The sequence below is a fragment of the Schistocerca americana genome, chromosome X, assembly GCF_021461395.2.
Source record: "Schistocerca americana isolate TAMUIC-IGC-003095 chromosome X, iqSchAmer2.1, whole genome shotgun sequence".
In the NCBI taxonomy this organism is placed as follows: Eukaryota; Metazoa; Arthropoda; class Insecta; order Orthoptera; family Acrididae; genus Schistocerca; species Schistocerca americana.
The window spans coordinates 802,539,219-802,554,852 of NC_060130.1; the positions used below are offsets into that span (position 1 = coordinate 802,539,219).

At 38.5% G+C, this 15,634-nt stretch overlaps 1 protein-coding gene across 3 annotated transcripts in view; it reads left to right on the forward strand.

Annotated features, from left to right (window-relative positions):
• The window catches only part of LOC124555042, a 126,579-nt gene that overhangs the window by 63,274 nt on the left and 47,671 nt on the right, over nt 1–15,634 (forward strand). For 2 of the 3 annotated variants that reach the window (XM_047128811.1, XM_047128813.1), the window contains exons 6-7: nt 4,568–4,714; nt 4,819–4,956. In XM_047128811.1, coding sequence (XP_046984767.1) covers nt 4,568–4,714; nt 4,819–4,956 — 285 coding nt within the window. The remainder of the gene's footprint in view (nt 1–4,567; nt 4,715–4,818; nt 4,957–15,634) is intronic. The other variant, XM_047128812.1, reaches the window with a different exon arrangement.

The following is a 15,634-nucleotide window of genomic DNA, read 5'->3' on the forward strand; positions in this document are numbered from 1 at the left end:
GAGAGACACAAAGGTTTTAAATAAAACCTTAAATCCCCCACCCCATGATTCAGTTTTGGTGAAATAAAGCGTGCATGTTGCCCCAAGCTGTGCTTGAGTACCTGTGAAAACCCCATGAAAATTCAATTAGTAATTTTGGAGATTACCATGTTCAGACACAGACATGCCAGTGTTACGGTTTTGTTATTTGTATAAATTGCATTTCACAAATGGTTAGTATTGCTGTAAGATTGTTATTTGTGAATCATAGTAAGGAAAATACCCACAATCTAGACTGAAAACTGTGTGGGTCCTCTTTTATTAAAAAAAAAAAAAGTGTAATGACTCAAAAAATAAAGAAATGCAGAGGTTGAATAGAAAGGAAAGAGATTAAGAGCTAATGTTAGGTGATGATTCAGGTAAAAAGAATACATGCATAGGCAAAATACATCAAGTTTTCAGTTGCTGACGTTGGAGAACACTCCATATGTCGTTTGGGATGATTGTTCTTGTTGTGACTTGGCAAGACAGCCAAGCCACTATGACCGGTAGCCATAAGGCACGCGTTTAAGCTCACGCAGGCTGGCGTGAGGTCTGGAACAGTTAAAGGAGTTGAGTGTAGTAAAAATAATACGTAGCTGCTGGAATACTTAACTTTAATCCATAATTGGTGAACATCGGTCTGACGGTACATGCATCACAAGATAAATAGGAAATGATAATGGCGCCTTGCTAGGTCGTAGCAAATGACGTAGCTGAAGGCTATGCTAACTATCGTCTCGGCAAATGAGAGCGTAATTTGTCAGTGAACCATCTCTAGCAAAGTTGGCTGTACAACTGGGGCGAGTGCTAGGAAGTGTCTCTAGACCAGCCGTGTGGCGGCGCTCGGTCTGCAATCACTGACAGTGGCAACACGCGGGTCCGACGTATACTAACGGACCGCGGCCGATTTAAAGGCTACCACCTAGCAAGTGTGGTGTCTGGCGGTGACACCACAGTTCTAAGCAGCAAGTCTAGTGGTGGCTGGTGTAGTCTTAAAGTGAAATCAAATTAGCAGTGGCTATTATACATGGGCCAAGATAAAATGTCTCATCCTGACATTGAAAGAGGAAATCTTTTATTTTGAAAAAGTATTCAGTTTCTAATGAGTAGGTTTACTCTCTCAATTGCTGTCATGGAAGATTGGCAAAATATACATCTAAACAATTGCCATAGCCTCCTTATTGGGCTTGGCATATTTTCCATTACAAATATATTTAGTTGCAACAATGAGTTTACATTAGTGAGACAAATCTGATGAATAGGATGGATGTTCTTAAGTTTCATATTCTAAATTGCGCAGTTTTTCTAGTGTCAAAACACCTTTGTGGGCAGGCATATCATCCTAAAGATTACGCTCTTTATTTTGCACTCAAGGTGTCTTCTCTAAAAAAATTTCATCCATTTGGTCCTGAAGACTTCACTAGTTGTCTGTAAGATAATTGCTAAGAAGGATCCCTGTGACATCCAAGAAAACACATGTAAAACCCTTTTTGGCAAATAAAATCAATTGCCTTGTCTGGTGCAGAACCACAGGTTTCAGGCTACACTTTAATTGTAGTTTCAGTGCTGACCAGAAGTGACTGGTATCTCATCCACAGTAAAGACCAAAAAATTAATTGAGTTATTTTTTAAATTGCTGAGAAATTTATTTTAGCATTTATCTTTGATCATTATTTAACAAATTTTGCACAAGGCTTCTTAGTAGATAATTGTTCATGATACACTGAAGTGACAAAAGTCATGGGATAATGATATACACATACACTAGTGGCCATGGTATCGTTATACAAGGTATAAAAGTGCAGTGCATGGGAGGAGCTGCCATTTGTACTCAGGTGAATCATGTGAAAAGTTTTCGATGTGATTATGGATGCACAATGGGAATTAAGACTCTGAACGTGGAATGGTAGTTGGAGCTAGATGCATGGGACATTCCAGTTTGGAAATAATTAGGGAATTCAATAGTCAAGGCTCTACAGTGTCAAGAGTGTGCTGAGAACACCAAATTTCATGGATTACCTCTCACCGCAGAAAACAAAGTGGCCGACGGCCTTCACTTAACAACTGAGAACACTGACAATTGCGTAGAGTTGTCAGTTGCGCAAAATAACCACAGAAATCAGTGTGGGACGTACGAAGAAGATATCAGTTAGGCAGTGTGGCAAAATTTGGTGTTAAAGGGCTATGGCAGCAGACAAATGATGTGAGTACCTTTGCTAACAGCTCGAAATCACCTGCAGCACCTCTCCAGGGCTTGTGACCATATGGGTGGACTCTATATGACAGGAAAATCATGGCCTGGTCAGATGAGTCCTGATTTCAGTAGGTAAGAGCTGATGATAGGTTTAGTGTGTGGTGCAGACCCCAAGAAGCCATGGAACGAAGTTGTCAGCAAAGCTGTTGGTGGATCCATAATAGTGTGGGCTGTGCTTACAAGGGAACCTCCCCATCGCACCCCCCTCAGATTTAGTTATAAGTTGGCACAGTGGATAGGCCTTGATAAACTGAACACAGATCAACTGAGAAAACACGAAGAAGTTGTGTGGAACTGTAAAAAATAAGCAAAATATACAAACTGAGTAGTCCACGGGTCGCATAGGCATTATCATGGAGACAGTGAGCTCAGGAGCGTCGTGGTCCTGTGGTAGCGTGAGCAGCTGCTGAACGAGAGGTCCTTGGTTCAAGTCTTCCCTCGAGTGAAAATTTTATTTTCTTTATTTTTGCATAGTTATTATATATGATGCTGGCAACAATCAGAGCAATATGATATTATATGTCCGTTCGTTCATTGACGTCTTTGTTCACTGTAATAAGTTTAGTGTCTGTGTTTTGCGACCGCATCCCAAAACCGTGCGATTAGTAGACGAAAGGACGTGTCTCTCCAATGGGAACCGAAAACATTTGATCGCAAGGTCATAGGTCAACCGATTCCTCCACAGGAAAACACATCTGATATATTCTATACGACACTGGTGACGGCATGTGCGTCACATGACAGGAATATGTTGTCGACCCACCTAACTTGTACACTTGGCGAAGGGGTAAAAAGATTCTTCTACCTTGCCCGATTTAGGTTTTCTTGTGGATGTGATAATCACTCCCAAAAAAGTGATGAAAACATAAGAGTTTGTCACATAAACTGAAAATAAAAAATTAAACTTTTCATTCGATGGAAGATTTGAACCAAGGACCTTTCGTTCCGCAACTGCTCACGTTACCACGAGACCACGGCGCTCCTGCGTTCCCGGTGTCCTTGACATTGCCTATCTTCCTATGAACTACTCAGTTTGTATATTTTGCTTATTTTTTCACAGTTCCACACAACTTCTTCCTGTTTTCTCAATTGATCTGTTTTCAGTTTTTCAAGGCCTATCCACTGTGCCAACTTATAACTATATCTGAGGGGGGTGCGATGGGAGGTTCCCTTGTTAGATGGAATGGGCTGGGTCCTCTGATCTTACTGTATCCATTGATTATTGACTGGAAACAGTTATGTTCGGCTACTTGGAGACCATCTACAGCCATTCATGGATTTCTTGTTCCCAAACAATGGTGGAATTGTTACTGGCCCACAATTGCTTATGACTGGTTTGAAGAACATTCAGGACAATTTGAGCTAATGATTTGGCCACCCAGATTGCCTGATGTGAATCCCATCGAATATTTATGGGACATAATTGAGAGGTCAGTGCATGCACAACATCCTGCTCTAGCAACTCTCTCACATTTATGGATGGCTATAGAGGCAGCCTGGCTCAATTTTTCTGCATGGGACTTCCAACAACTTGTTGATTCCATGCCACATAGAGTTGCTCCACTATGCTGGGCAAAGAGAGTCAGACATGTTATTAGGATTCATCCTATGACTTTTCTCACCACTGTGTATATATACCAGACTCCTTCATCAGATAAGCCAGTTACATAAACTTCTCATGCATCTTTAGTCATTGCTTGTTCAGGACATGTTGTGCACTTTCTCAAAGGTTCCACATTTGGATGCAGTTTCTGGTTCTTCGCCGAAATCATCTTTGAGGGGAAGTACGGCAGTGCTTGAATTCAGCTGCTTAGTTCTTATTCTTAAATAGTGAAATAAGACTTGGGATGGTAAATCTTCAGCAGCCTCAAATGAATTTTTGGTGGCAATAAACTGTATAAACAGAGAATTTTATGGTGGCTTGCCATTTCTGCACTGCTTCATTGCCATTGCCATTTCTGTGCCAGGGCAAGAAATTTTCTCCTTACCCCATGATATGAGTGGGCAGCGGCTCTTAGTGGTTATCTCCACACTACTTTTTTAACCACAATTATTTCTGAACCAATTACTTTGGGAAGTTTGTATAGTTTGCAGCATAACTTTACATTCTGTAAACAAATCAAATTAACTCGCCTATTATTTTTTTGTTGATAATCAGTTGAACTTGGTGCCCAAAACCTATTTATGTTAAAAATTTACCATGTTAATGTTAATGTTTTTAAGCATTTTTAGTTCTGATTTTTCTTATGGTACTTCTTGATCTAGGTACATTGTAAGAATAATTTAATTTAGTACTTACAGGAAAATGCTAACTTGAGAGCTCATCTAAACTTTGAAGTGAACAAAAATCGGTCCCTTATGGAGAACCTGAGGCGGCTTGAAGCAGAGGTAGAGAGACAGGTGCATCAGTATGACATAGCTCGCCAGAACAACTCAGTGGCAAGTATTAATTTTCAGCCATAGCATATGAGCCCATTGAAGCTAATAGTCTCCATTGACAATTAGAGTTATTGTGATTTTTAATAAGCTTTCTTCAATTTTAGGTAGTTGCAGAATTGGAGAATGAGCTTGATAATTGCAAGAGGCGGATTGCAGATCTATATAGTATCATCAGTGACAAGGAAATGACAATAGCGTACTTATGTCAGAGTTTTGGTGGTGCAAATGAACGCAATTTTGCTGTAAGTAACCAGCAGTATATATCACATAATGTTCTAAGACGAATGAATTGGCAGTCAGTAAACTGTGCTTTTACTGTGTTTGCAAGGGTATAAAATTCACTGGTAGCAACTGTCCAAAATATGAGCATATTACAGAATTTATCACCTTATCAAGTAATCTATGTTAAGATCTTTTTAAAATCTGTGGCTTGTTGGGACTTTATCTCCAGTTTATACTTTGACATCTGAAATAAGCACTGCAATTGTATGGAAGTATACTTGGACAGATCTAAGCTGGGAAATTTCCTTAAGGTGCACACCCAAAGGAAGCAGGTTACTCGCATATTGGGTGAAAGTGTGAGCCTGCTTGAAGAAGTGCAACAGATCTCTACATTTTATGTAGTGGGACAAGCATACGGTAGCAAAAGGATGGCAGGATCAGCTGGCTACCCAAAATGATCAAAACATTCTTTCCCCACTTCAGTGGCCAGTGGCCAACTCACTATACCAGAAGAACAGTAGCATGCACATGCTGGCTGATCTGCAGTCTTACAAAAATGATCTGATACAAACTGTTCAGTAAAAAAGGTAATTCTTTTGCATTTTATAGCCCCATGTGGCGTGGTGAACTTGCCTACCTTTCTATAAATGCACATAGTTATTCATATGTTTTGAAATTAAGTAACCCATCACATGAAAGTCGAATAGTTTGCAGCAAAAAATATGAGTTGACACAGTTGGTTTGGTGCATGTTAGGTGCAAAATCATCAGGTACAAAATGTAGCTGACATATTGAATTTCTTGTCCGCCCCCGGTAGCTGAGTGGTCAGCGCGATGGAGTGTCAGTCCTAAGGGCCCGGGTTCAATTCCCTGCTGGGTCGGAGATTTTCTCCGCTCAGGGACTGGGTGTTATGTTGTCCTAATCGTCGTCATTTCATCCCCATCGACGCGCAAGTCGCCGAAGTGGCGTCAAATTGAAAGACTTGCACCAGGCGAACGGTCTACCCGACAGGAGGCCATTGCCACACGACATCATCATCATTGAATTTCTTTTTTTAAACATGGGACAAGATATTATTCCTTCAGTCTCAAGAAAATGAATTACATGTAGTGCACAAGGGTGAACTATTCATAACCACTATCATATTTCATAAATGGCTGAAGATACCAAAATGAGTTTCTAACAGTCAATGTCATGTAAAAAGGAACATTTTGCCATATGGTTAATATGTGAAACTTTCGTATCTACTGTGATATAGAAGTAATTGTAGGTCTTTTTGCCAATGGAATAATGTAATTTTCTAAGGGCCACCAATAGTGGTGAAAAGAATTTGTCAAGGTTCTAAACAATATAAGTGAAGAAATTACAAATTTATTTATCTACCAATGATGAGCTTTTTCATAAGTTGTTGACTTGTCTTATGATCTGCTTAAGGATTCTGTTGCTATTGCAACTGCATTAGCACGCTAGTAAAAATGACGTTTGTGTAAACTGCACTTTGTTTTGGCAAATGAAGCAGAGTCTAACATGAGTACAAGAGAAATGTATTATTTTACAAAGGACCAACTACCACATTGTTCAGAAAAAAACTGAGAGTAAAAAAATGAATTATATGGTTCCTTATGCAATTGGAAAATGGTGGCCAGAACTTGAATAGCAAACTGAATGAGATTTTTTAATGTTCTGAATAAAGTGAATGGAATAGATGATGTAATTAAAAAATTTAGAAAATATGATTTCTTACTTGCTGTTTTTTTCCATAAATAAAAACAATATACAGGGCAAAATACCTAATGTTTTCACCTAAAATGTTAAGGAAAGATGAAACATATTGGTGATTTGTTTTGATCTTCACAATTACACTTCGCAATGTACTCATAAAATAATGACCAGTGCCTTTTCATAACCTTATTAACAACTGAATATGGACATAAACTTTGATTTATCAAATGGAAGTATCATTTATTTCCTTGCAAAATAGTAATACTTGGTGAGATAAATTGAGTGATGTAACTAGTTTGTAGGTCTGACAGAAATTTATAGAGTAAAAATGAATTTAAAATTTGAGTTTCCTGATGTCCTAAATGACACACTGCACAGAGATTTGTGGCACTTTCATCATTAAAATGCTTAATCACAATTACCTCATAAGTAACATATTGCCCATAAAAAGGTACAAGTGGAGTGAAGTGCAGTGAAGTCAGTGTGAGCATGGTAAAGTTTGTTAGGTGAAATGCAGAAAGTAATTTACTCTTTGTTATTTGTAAAGCACACACATTTGCATTTGTTGAGAACTAGTGAGTGAAAATAAATACTGCTTCTACTTTGTTCTTAACATTCATAATTAAAATGGGGTCTCTACACAAAGAAAACATGATTTTTTTAAAAGTAGATATTGTGGAAAGCGTATAGCAAAAAATTGGTTCTACTTCGCTTTATTTAGGTTGTCTGAAGGACAATGCTCAGTAGTTCAAGCTTATCGTATTTCAGTGAAGCGTTCTATCATTGAGAGAGTCATGAACTGCCAGGTTGTGCAAGAACTTCAGAAAACCTCTTGGTCATTATTTTATGAACCTCGCCTTGTGACTCTGTGTTGGTGAAAATGGTTGAAGATGTTTTAATACATCAGAAAATATTTTAGGTGAAAATCGTAGGAACCAAACCAGATATAACACTCATTTGCCTCCTACTACAGAGTGAATCTGAATTGCAGTAATATCCTCAATAGCTATCCACTACAGTAATGACATTTCCAGGAAAAAATTCCACCAAATAACTCTAACTCTTTTCAAATAGTATCTTCCATACTTCCAATAACATGATGAACTGTTCTGTAAATCTTATGGCATAATCATGTATAACTATCTTTTGACACTATAATTCATACCAGAGATGATGAGCAGAGGTCAAGAACTTGGACAGCCTATTAACCCGTTTTGTCAGACCATGCAGCTTACACTTTTTAGACGGAAACCTTCCCACTTTGAAAAATGAGTCAGTTTCATATTGCTGTCTGACATTAGAAAGCAGACAGCTGTCTAGTATTACCTGATGTATTTCAAGAAACTAAACTATGGAATAAAGTTCAAACCGTGAAGAAAAAAAAAGGTCAATTCTACTATGTCAGTTCCATTAAATTCGTGATTATGCACTCTGTTAAGAAACACTCAGCAGAATTCTACAGGTAAGTACAAATTGTTAGACATGTTGCTACATACAACGTGATTCATCACTTCATGTGATGCTCTTCCATTATTCTAGCGTCCAGCAGTGATCTGTTTTGATGGGTAGTGCATAACTGTAATTGTGGCAAACATTCAGACTTATGCTCATTATTTCTGTACTGCAAATTTCCCACAGAATGTAAGTGTGATCACACATCAGTGGTATGAGTATTGCCATCATTTTCCGATGCCTATTGAAAGCCTATGTTAAATTTTCTCCAAAAGAGCTTGCTGCTCTCTTCACAATATTGTTGACATCCACCATGTGATGCAATGCTTGGTGCTGAGGTTTTGTATTTTTATGGTCTTACAATCACTGCATTACTCGCAATCAATACCTTCACTGCAAGATAAGTGGTGATGTTGCTGGTGACAGTGCCACTAAAGCAGAGGTACTAAACACGGTTTTTCAAAATTTCTCCACTAAAGAAGAAGAAGAAAATATTCCAGAATCTGACCGACAACTACTGTCAAGATGAGTAACTTAGAACTAGATATCTGCAGCGTAGCAAAGCAGCCTAAATCACTTAATAAAGGCAAGACCTCCAGCCCCTCCCCTCCCCATTCCACCCCCTCCCCCTCCTCCTCCTCCTCCTCTCCCCCCTTTCTTCCATAGCCACTTCACCTCCTTGCTAGGTCACCAGCTCGGTAGCCAGTCTGTGGGGTGGGGCTGTCATGTACCCATCTGGCTGAGCTACCTTATACAAAGGGGACCAGACTACTGGTACCCTGCACTGTGAACTCCTCATGAAAGTCTAGGTGTGGTTGGTTATCTTTTTGGTGCATTGGAACTCCTGGTAATGACTGTTGTGCCAGGCGGCCAAGCAGGAGAGCTTGTGTGAAGTTTGGAAGGTAGGAGACAAGGTATTGGTGGAATTAATAGAGTACAGCAATCAGTCACATATAATGTTTATTGTCTATGGAGATTTGTCACTCTGTGGCCATCTTCAGTGCTAAAGGCCATATAAAGAACTATTTATGACAAGGTAACACCAAAGCCTTATTAAATGTCAGTTGTATACACTTAAAATGCGAGTCATTCATGAGATACGTGCCAGTAAATGTAAGTTAAAACATTACAACCACTTGTAATGCACACTGTCCTGACTGAACTAATCATGTCAGTTTGATTTCACAGTCACAACAGAGCGTGCTTCAGTGTCCTCTTTACATGTGTGATGCATTGATAACATACATTAACATTAGTTTACAATTCATATGTTCTATCATTTTATTTATTATTTTATAGTGTCTAAGAACTTAAGCACATAAAATGAAGAAGGTGGTGTAAAAGCAGTGACTAATGTTGTACAGTTATACATGGTAGTAATTGTGTCAACTAACAAGTGACATCAACTATAGCTGGATACTTTACAATTAAAGATAGTTTAAAAATACAAAACATCTAGCTCAAAATAGCTAAGTTAGTAAAGTTTGTGGACAGACAAGAGTGGTGTTATAAGTTATTGTACCAGGAGCAGTTTTTTAAAAGAACTGGAAGTCTTTCTGTGTTTAAATGCACTCTCTTATAAGTTTCATGTGAGAATAATTATAATTTTACACAATTTGGTGTTAGCAGTAATACTTTCAACTGTGCTATGTAATAATTTGGGAAATACACTACTGGCCATTAAAATTGCTGCACCACGAAGATGTCATGCTACAGACGCGAAATTTAACCGACAGGAAGAAGATGCTGTGATATGCAAATGATTAGCTTTTCAGACCATTCACACTAGCTTGGCGCCGGTGGTGACACCTACAACGTGCTGACGTGAGGAAAGTTTCCAACCGATTTCTCACACACAAAAAGCAGTTGACCAGCGTTGCCTGGCGAAACGTTGTTGTGGTGCCTCGTGTAAGGAGGAGAAATGCGTACCATCACGTTTCCGACTTTGATAAAGATCGGATTGTAGCCTATCGCGATTGCGGTTTATCGTATCGCGACATTGCTGCTCGCGTTGGTCGAGATCCAATGACTGTTGGCAGAATATGGAATTGGTGGGTTCAGGAGGGTAATACGGAATGCCCTGCTGGATCCCAACAGCCTCGTATCACTAGCAATCGAGATCACAGGCATCTTATCTGCATGGCTGTAATGGATCGTGCAGCGACGTCTCGATCCCCGAGTCAACAGATGGGGATGTTTGCAAGACAACAACCCTCTGCACGAACAGTTCGACGATGTTTGCAGCATAATGGACTATAAGCTCGGAGACCATGGCTGCGGTTACCCTTGACGCTGCATCACAGACAGGAGCGCCTAAGATGGTGTACTCAACGACGAACCTGGGTGCACGAATGGCAAAACGTCATTTTTTTTCGGATGAATCCAGGTTCTGTTTTAGGCATCATGATGGTCGCATCTGTGTTTAGTGACATCATGGTGAATGCACATTGGAAGCATGTATTTGTCATCGCCATACTGGCGTATCAACCAGCATGATGGTATGGAGTGCCATTGGTTACACGTCTCGGTCACCTCTTGTTCGCATTGACGGCACTTTGAACAGTAGACGTTACATTTCAGATGTGTTATGACCCGTGGCTCTACCCTTCATTCGATCCCTACGAAACCCTACATTTCAGCAGGATAATGCACGACTGCATGTTGCAGGTCCTGGATACAGAAAATGTTAGACTGCTGCCCTGGCCAGCACATTCTCCCGATCTCTCACCAATTGAAAACGTCTGGTCAATGGTGGCAGAGCAACTGGCTCGTCACAATACGCCAGTCACTACTCTTGATGAACTGTGGTATTGTGTTGAAGCTGCATGGGCAGCTGTACCTGTAGACGCCATCCAAGCTCTGTTTGACTCAATGGCCAGGCGTATCAAGGCCATTATTACGGCCAGAGGTGGTTGCTCTGGGTACTGATTTCTCAGGATCTATGCACCCAAATTGCGTGAAAATATAATCACATGTCAGTTCTAGTATAATATATTTGTCCAATGAATACCCATTCATCATCTGCATTTCTTCTTAGTGTAGCAATTTTAATGGCCAGTAGTGTATGTTACATGAGGAACAGTTAAATGAAAATGAAACACCTGCCACAGCAGGATCATGGAATGGTTCCATTCAAACATAATCACTTCATGCATTAAGACATTTATCCCATTGGGTGGTGAGATGTTCAACTCCTGTTCCGTAGAATGCAGTTGGCCATTGACAGATCCACAACTGCACCTACCCTTGCACGTCGTCGTCCAACTGAAACTGACATCCACGTGTGTCTTTCTTCAGGTCACCAGAGGTTTGAAAATCACACGCTAAAAGGTTCAAGCTGTACAAAGGATGTTGCAGTTTTCTGACCAAGTAGCTGAACTTACCTTTAGCCAGCTGGCTTAGGGGAGGGCATTATTGTGCAACAGGAGAATTCTGTCTGACAGCATTCTGAGAGCCTGACAGGAAACAAAAACGCCAACAGTTGAAACACAGAATTGATTGTCTCATCTCCCAGTGGGATAAATGTCTTAATGCATGTGGAGATTACTACTGAATGGAACTATTCCATGGTCCAATTGTGGTCGGTGTTAGGTTTTCATTTGACTGCCCCTTACCTTTGTCTCCAAAACTTAGTACTCTCTTGCAATCTAGAAGGAGTGTAATCATAACTAGGTCATTATTGTCAGATCTTAGTGTCTGTTGGGGATTGGCCCGTAGTAGCAAAATCCCAATTATTTTGAATCAGTTCTCAAAACGGGGAGCTTCTCGTGATCACCTGCTCATTAAGTAGTTTCCTCCAAGACGATGCCTGGTAGTGAAAGATTTCAAACTTCTCCAACAGCTCTATATGCCTTCCCTTCTTGGAGAAGCATGTAAGAAAATTAATGAAAAATTAAAATAATGTAGTGAAATATTTTACCAAATGAAATTTACCACTTAAGAGTGATGAACCCATGTACTCCTACTCTTAGAGCACAAATAAAAGCCCATAAAAATATTTGTATATTAGGCTGATTTTTAACAGTAGAGGTGACCCTGTTAGAAAAGTAGCAAAGAAATGCTTAATTTTTTTAAAAAAAGTGCTTTGTTTTTAACATTTAATACTCCATGAAAAAAGTTAAGAAGTAGTTAGAAAAAAAAATATACGAGTGTCAAATGACATGAAATGGTTTTTTTAGTTATGACTAATTTATACACCAATTGTCAGATTAATAACACCATTGAAATCATTAAGCAAAACTTTGCCATAAAACAAATTGTCCAGTGATGAAATCAGTTAGTGTGTTGAGTTGCTTATATTAATTTTGGAGTATAATTACTTTAAATTCAAAGGGGATATATTTTTACAGAAAGAGGGTTTAAGTATGGGTAGCCCCTTTTCATACCTTTTAGCTGATATTTTTCTTAATCATTTGGGGAATAAATTCTTTCAGGACAATCACTGTGTAACAAGTAGACCTCTGTGCCGGCTGCGGTTGTCTAGCGGTTCTAGGCGCTCAGTCCGGAGCCGCGCGACTGCTACGGTCGCAGGTTCGAATCCTGCCTCGGGCATGGATGTGTGTGATGTCCTTAGGTTAGTTAGGTTTAAGTAGTTCTAAGTTCTAGGGGACTGATGACCACAGATGTTAAGTCCCATAGTGCTCAGAGCCATAAGTAGACCTCTGTACTACTTAAGATAAGTTAACGACACTTTGCTATGAATTAAGAGATCATGATGATGTTACAACAGTTGTCAACAAGTTAAATGGTCTTAATTTGAATTAACATGTGAGATGCAGTCAAATAGATTAACTTTTTATAATTGAACGTTATTATTTTAAATGGGAAACATGCATTTTGAATTTACAGAAAGGACCTGTATGGGCAGTAGCATAAATTACACCTCAGACCATACCATTCAGCACAGGAAGGCATACTTTAATTTCACCATCAATCAGTTGTAAAAAAATAATTCCACTTTCAAGTACAGATCATGAAGCTAAGCTGAATATGATAAAATATATAATGCAAGGTCAATAACAACATGTATAACAACAAGGTAAACAAAAGGCAGAAAGAAAATAGTTTCTTTGTCGTTGACAGTAGCAACAATAAGTTCATTTGTTTACCATACTATGGCAAAATTAGTGACAGGGTGACATCAGCTTTTAGTAAACAAAAAGTAAATGTTGCGTTTTCTGCTCTGGGTAGTTTGGGTAGAATTTTAAAGAATATTATTAAAACAAGAATTCTTTTCCATAGGTCAGGTGTCTATAGAACTGAATGTCTTGACTGTGGTGCTTGTTTTGTTGCACAAACTGGTAGACAGGTTTAGTGAATGTGTTGTATTAGACTGTAAAAATGCAGCATAAAAATCTAAGTTCACTGCCTACTGCCTTGAAAGTGGTCATAGTGTACCAGTTTCATCCTCACACATGAGGATGTTCCACTCATGCGAAAAGGGTAGGTGTATAGACCTTTTGGAGTTTGAAATCATTGTCTTGAAAGCATTGTCTTGTAGGACACTACTTAATAAGCAGATGGACATGAAAAACTCCCAAATTTGGGAACTGTTTAAAAATCATAGGAACTCGGCTACTGTGGGCCAATCCAAAGAGGCTGATCTGACAATAACAACCTAGTTATGATTACAATCCTTCTAGATAGCATACAAGTACAAAGTTTCTGGAGACAAATGTAATGTATTTTCCACATTGTTGCATGATGTAGTTAAAAGTTTATTAATTTTAATACCAAACTGCGTAAATTGTAATGTATTTTATGTGAAACTTATGAGAGGACATTTTGAAGCAGAAAGACTTCTTGTCCCTATGATATACTATTCCTGGTATGATAACTTACACCACCACTCTTGTCTGTTCCAAGTTCCTTCAACTGTACTTAGAATGTAAAACAGTTTTAATTTAAAAATTACTAGCTTAGGTATTTTGAACAAGATTTTCATATTTTTGAGCTATGTTCAATTGTAAAGTGTGCAGCAATAACCAATGTCACTGGTTAGTTAACACAATTACCACCATGTATAATTCTACAACATTAATCACTGTTTTAGTTACAACCACCTTATCTGTTTATGTAGATAAGTTTTCAAAAGGTATAAGTTAGTAAATAAAGTGATAAAACATATGAATTGTAAAAAAAGTTAATACATGTTGTCAATACATGTAAAGAGGGTGCTGAGGATTGATATGGCGTACACTGAAGCAGCCTGTGTTTTAACTGTAAACAGTAGCAACAGTGTGAACTCAACCTTTGACATGAATAGTGCATTTGGGACTGTGTGCATATATAAGTTGTTTTAATGTTTTAACTTACATTTAGTGGTATTATTTTATAAAAGACTCTCATTTAAAGTGTATACAACTGTACATTTAATAAGGCATTCATGTTACCTTATTGTAACTGGTTCTTTACATGTCGTTTACCACTTGAGATGGCCACGCAGTGACCAAAATCTTGATATGCAATAAACATTATTTGCAATTGATTAATGTACCCTTTATTACTTGAGATAAATACAGTGGCTAGGCACAACTGCTTTCTCATGGAATCAGACATGAGAAAAAGAATATATTGCACATCTTGTTCCAAAATACATGTGTTTCAAGAAAAATTGACAATGTTTGAAGGGTGGAAGTGGGAAATGTTCTGAGTGCCAAAACTTGCTTTTTTATGCAGATCCAAAAGGAACATATATTTTGTTTTTCATAACTTATTTGTAATCCAAAAAACTGAAAAGGTATTCTGATAACACAGAATTATGTTGCACACCTCAACACTGTTTAATATTGACTTCTGTTTCTTATAAAACTGTATACTTGGGGGTTAAACTGTGCTATTAAAGAAATGGCCACATTGCCAACAGGTCTTCCTGTTCTGCAACTGATAAACATGACTAGTCTTTCAGGTGAAGTGCATCAAGGCATACATCTGACATGGTCTTTCCTCTTTTGAATACACTTATGTTTTTTTCCATTCTTCTGTCTCGGAGTAAGAGTTTGTTATAGCTGTTTGAGAGGAACGAGTTTGAAGCACTTTGATCATATTGCATGTAGAGATCTTACACGCGGCTGCATCCCGAATAATGTTTCAGCACCATCTTTAAAATCAAAGTAGTCAGTTGTTTGCATTGTAATGATACGGAATGAGTTCTTAGCTGTAGCTTATGGAACTTGTGATGAATTGTAAATTTTATTTTATTGATACTTTTGTCTACAAAGCAGCTTATGCACAAGACATTGGGCAAGTCTGTTTATAGTACAGGGTGTACATAAAGTCTGGGAACACTTTCAATTATTTATTACTCAAGAACCAAACATTGTACAGATATCATACATATGTCATTTTGAAGAGAAACCCTGAAAGTTTTTTTTCATGTATACCACCACAGCTTAGTTTGGTAATATGAAGATAGTCAGTGCTAGTCGCAAACATGGCGAGTTCAGATGTGAGAGCACTTCGCCGAGAGCACTGTCACTATATATTCTTCTTTGGACATGTTGCAGCAATGGCTGTTGCCTCAAA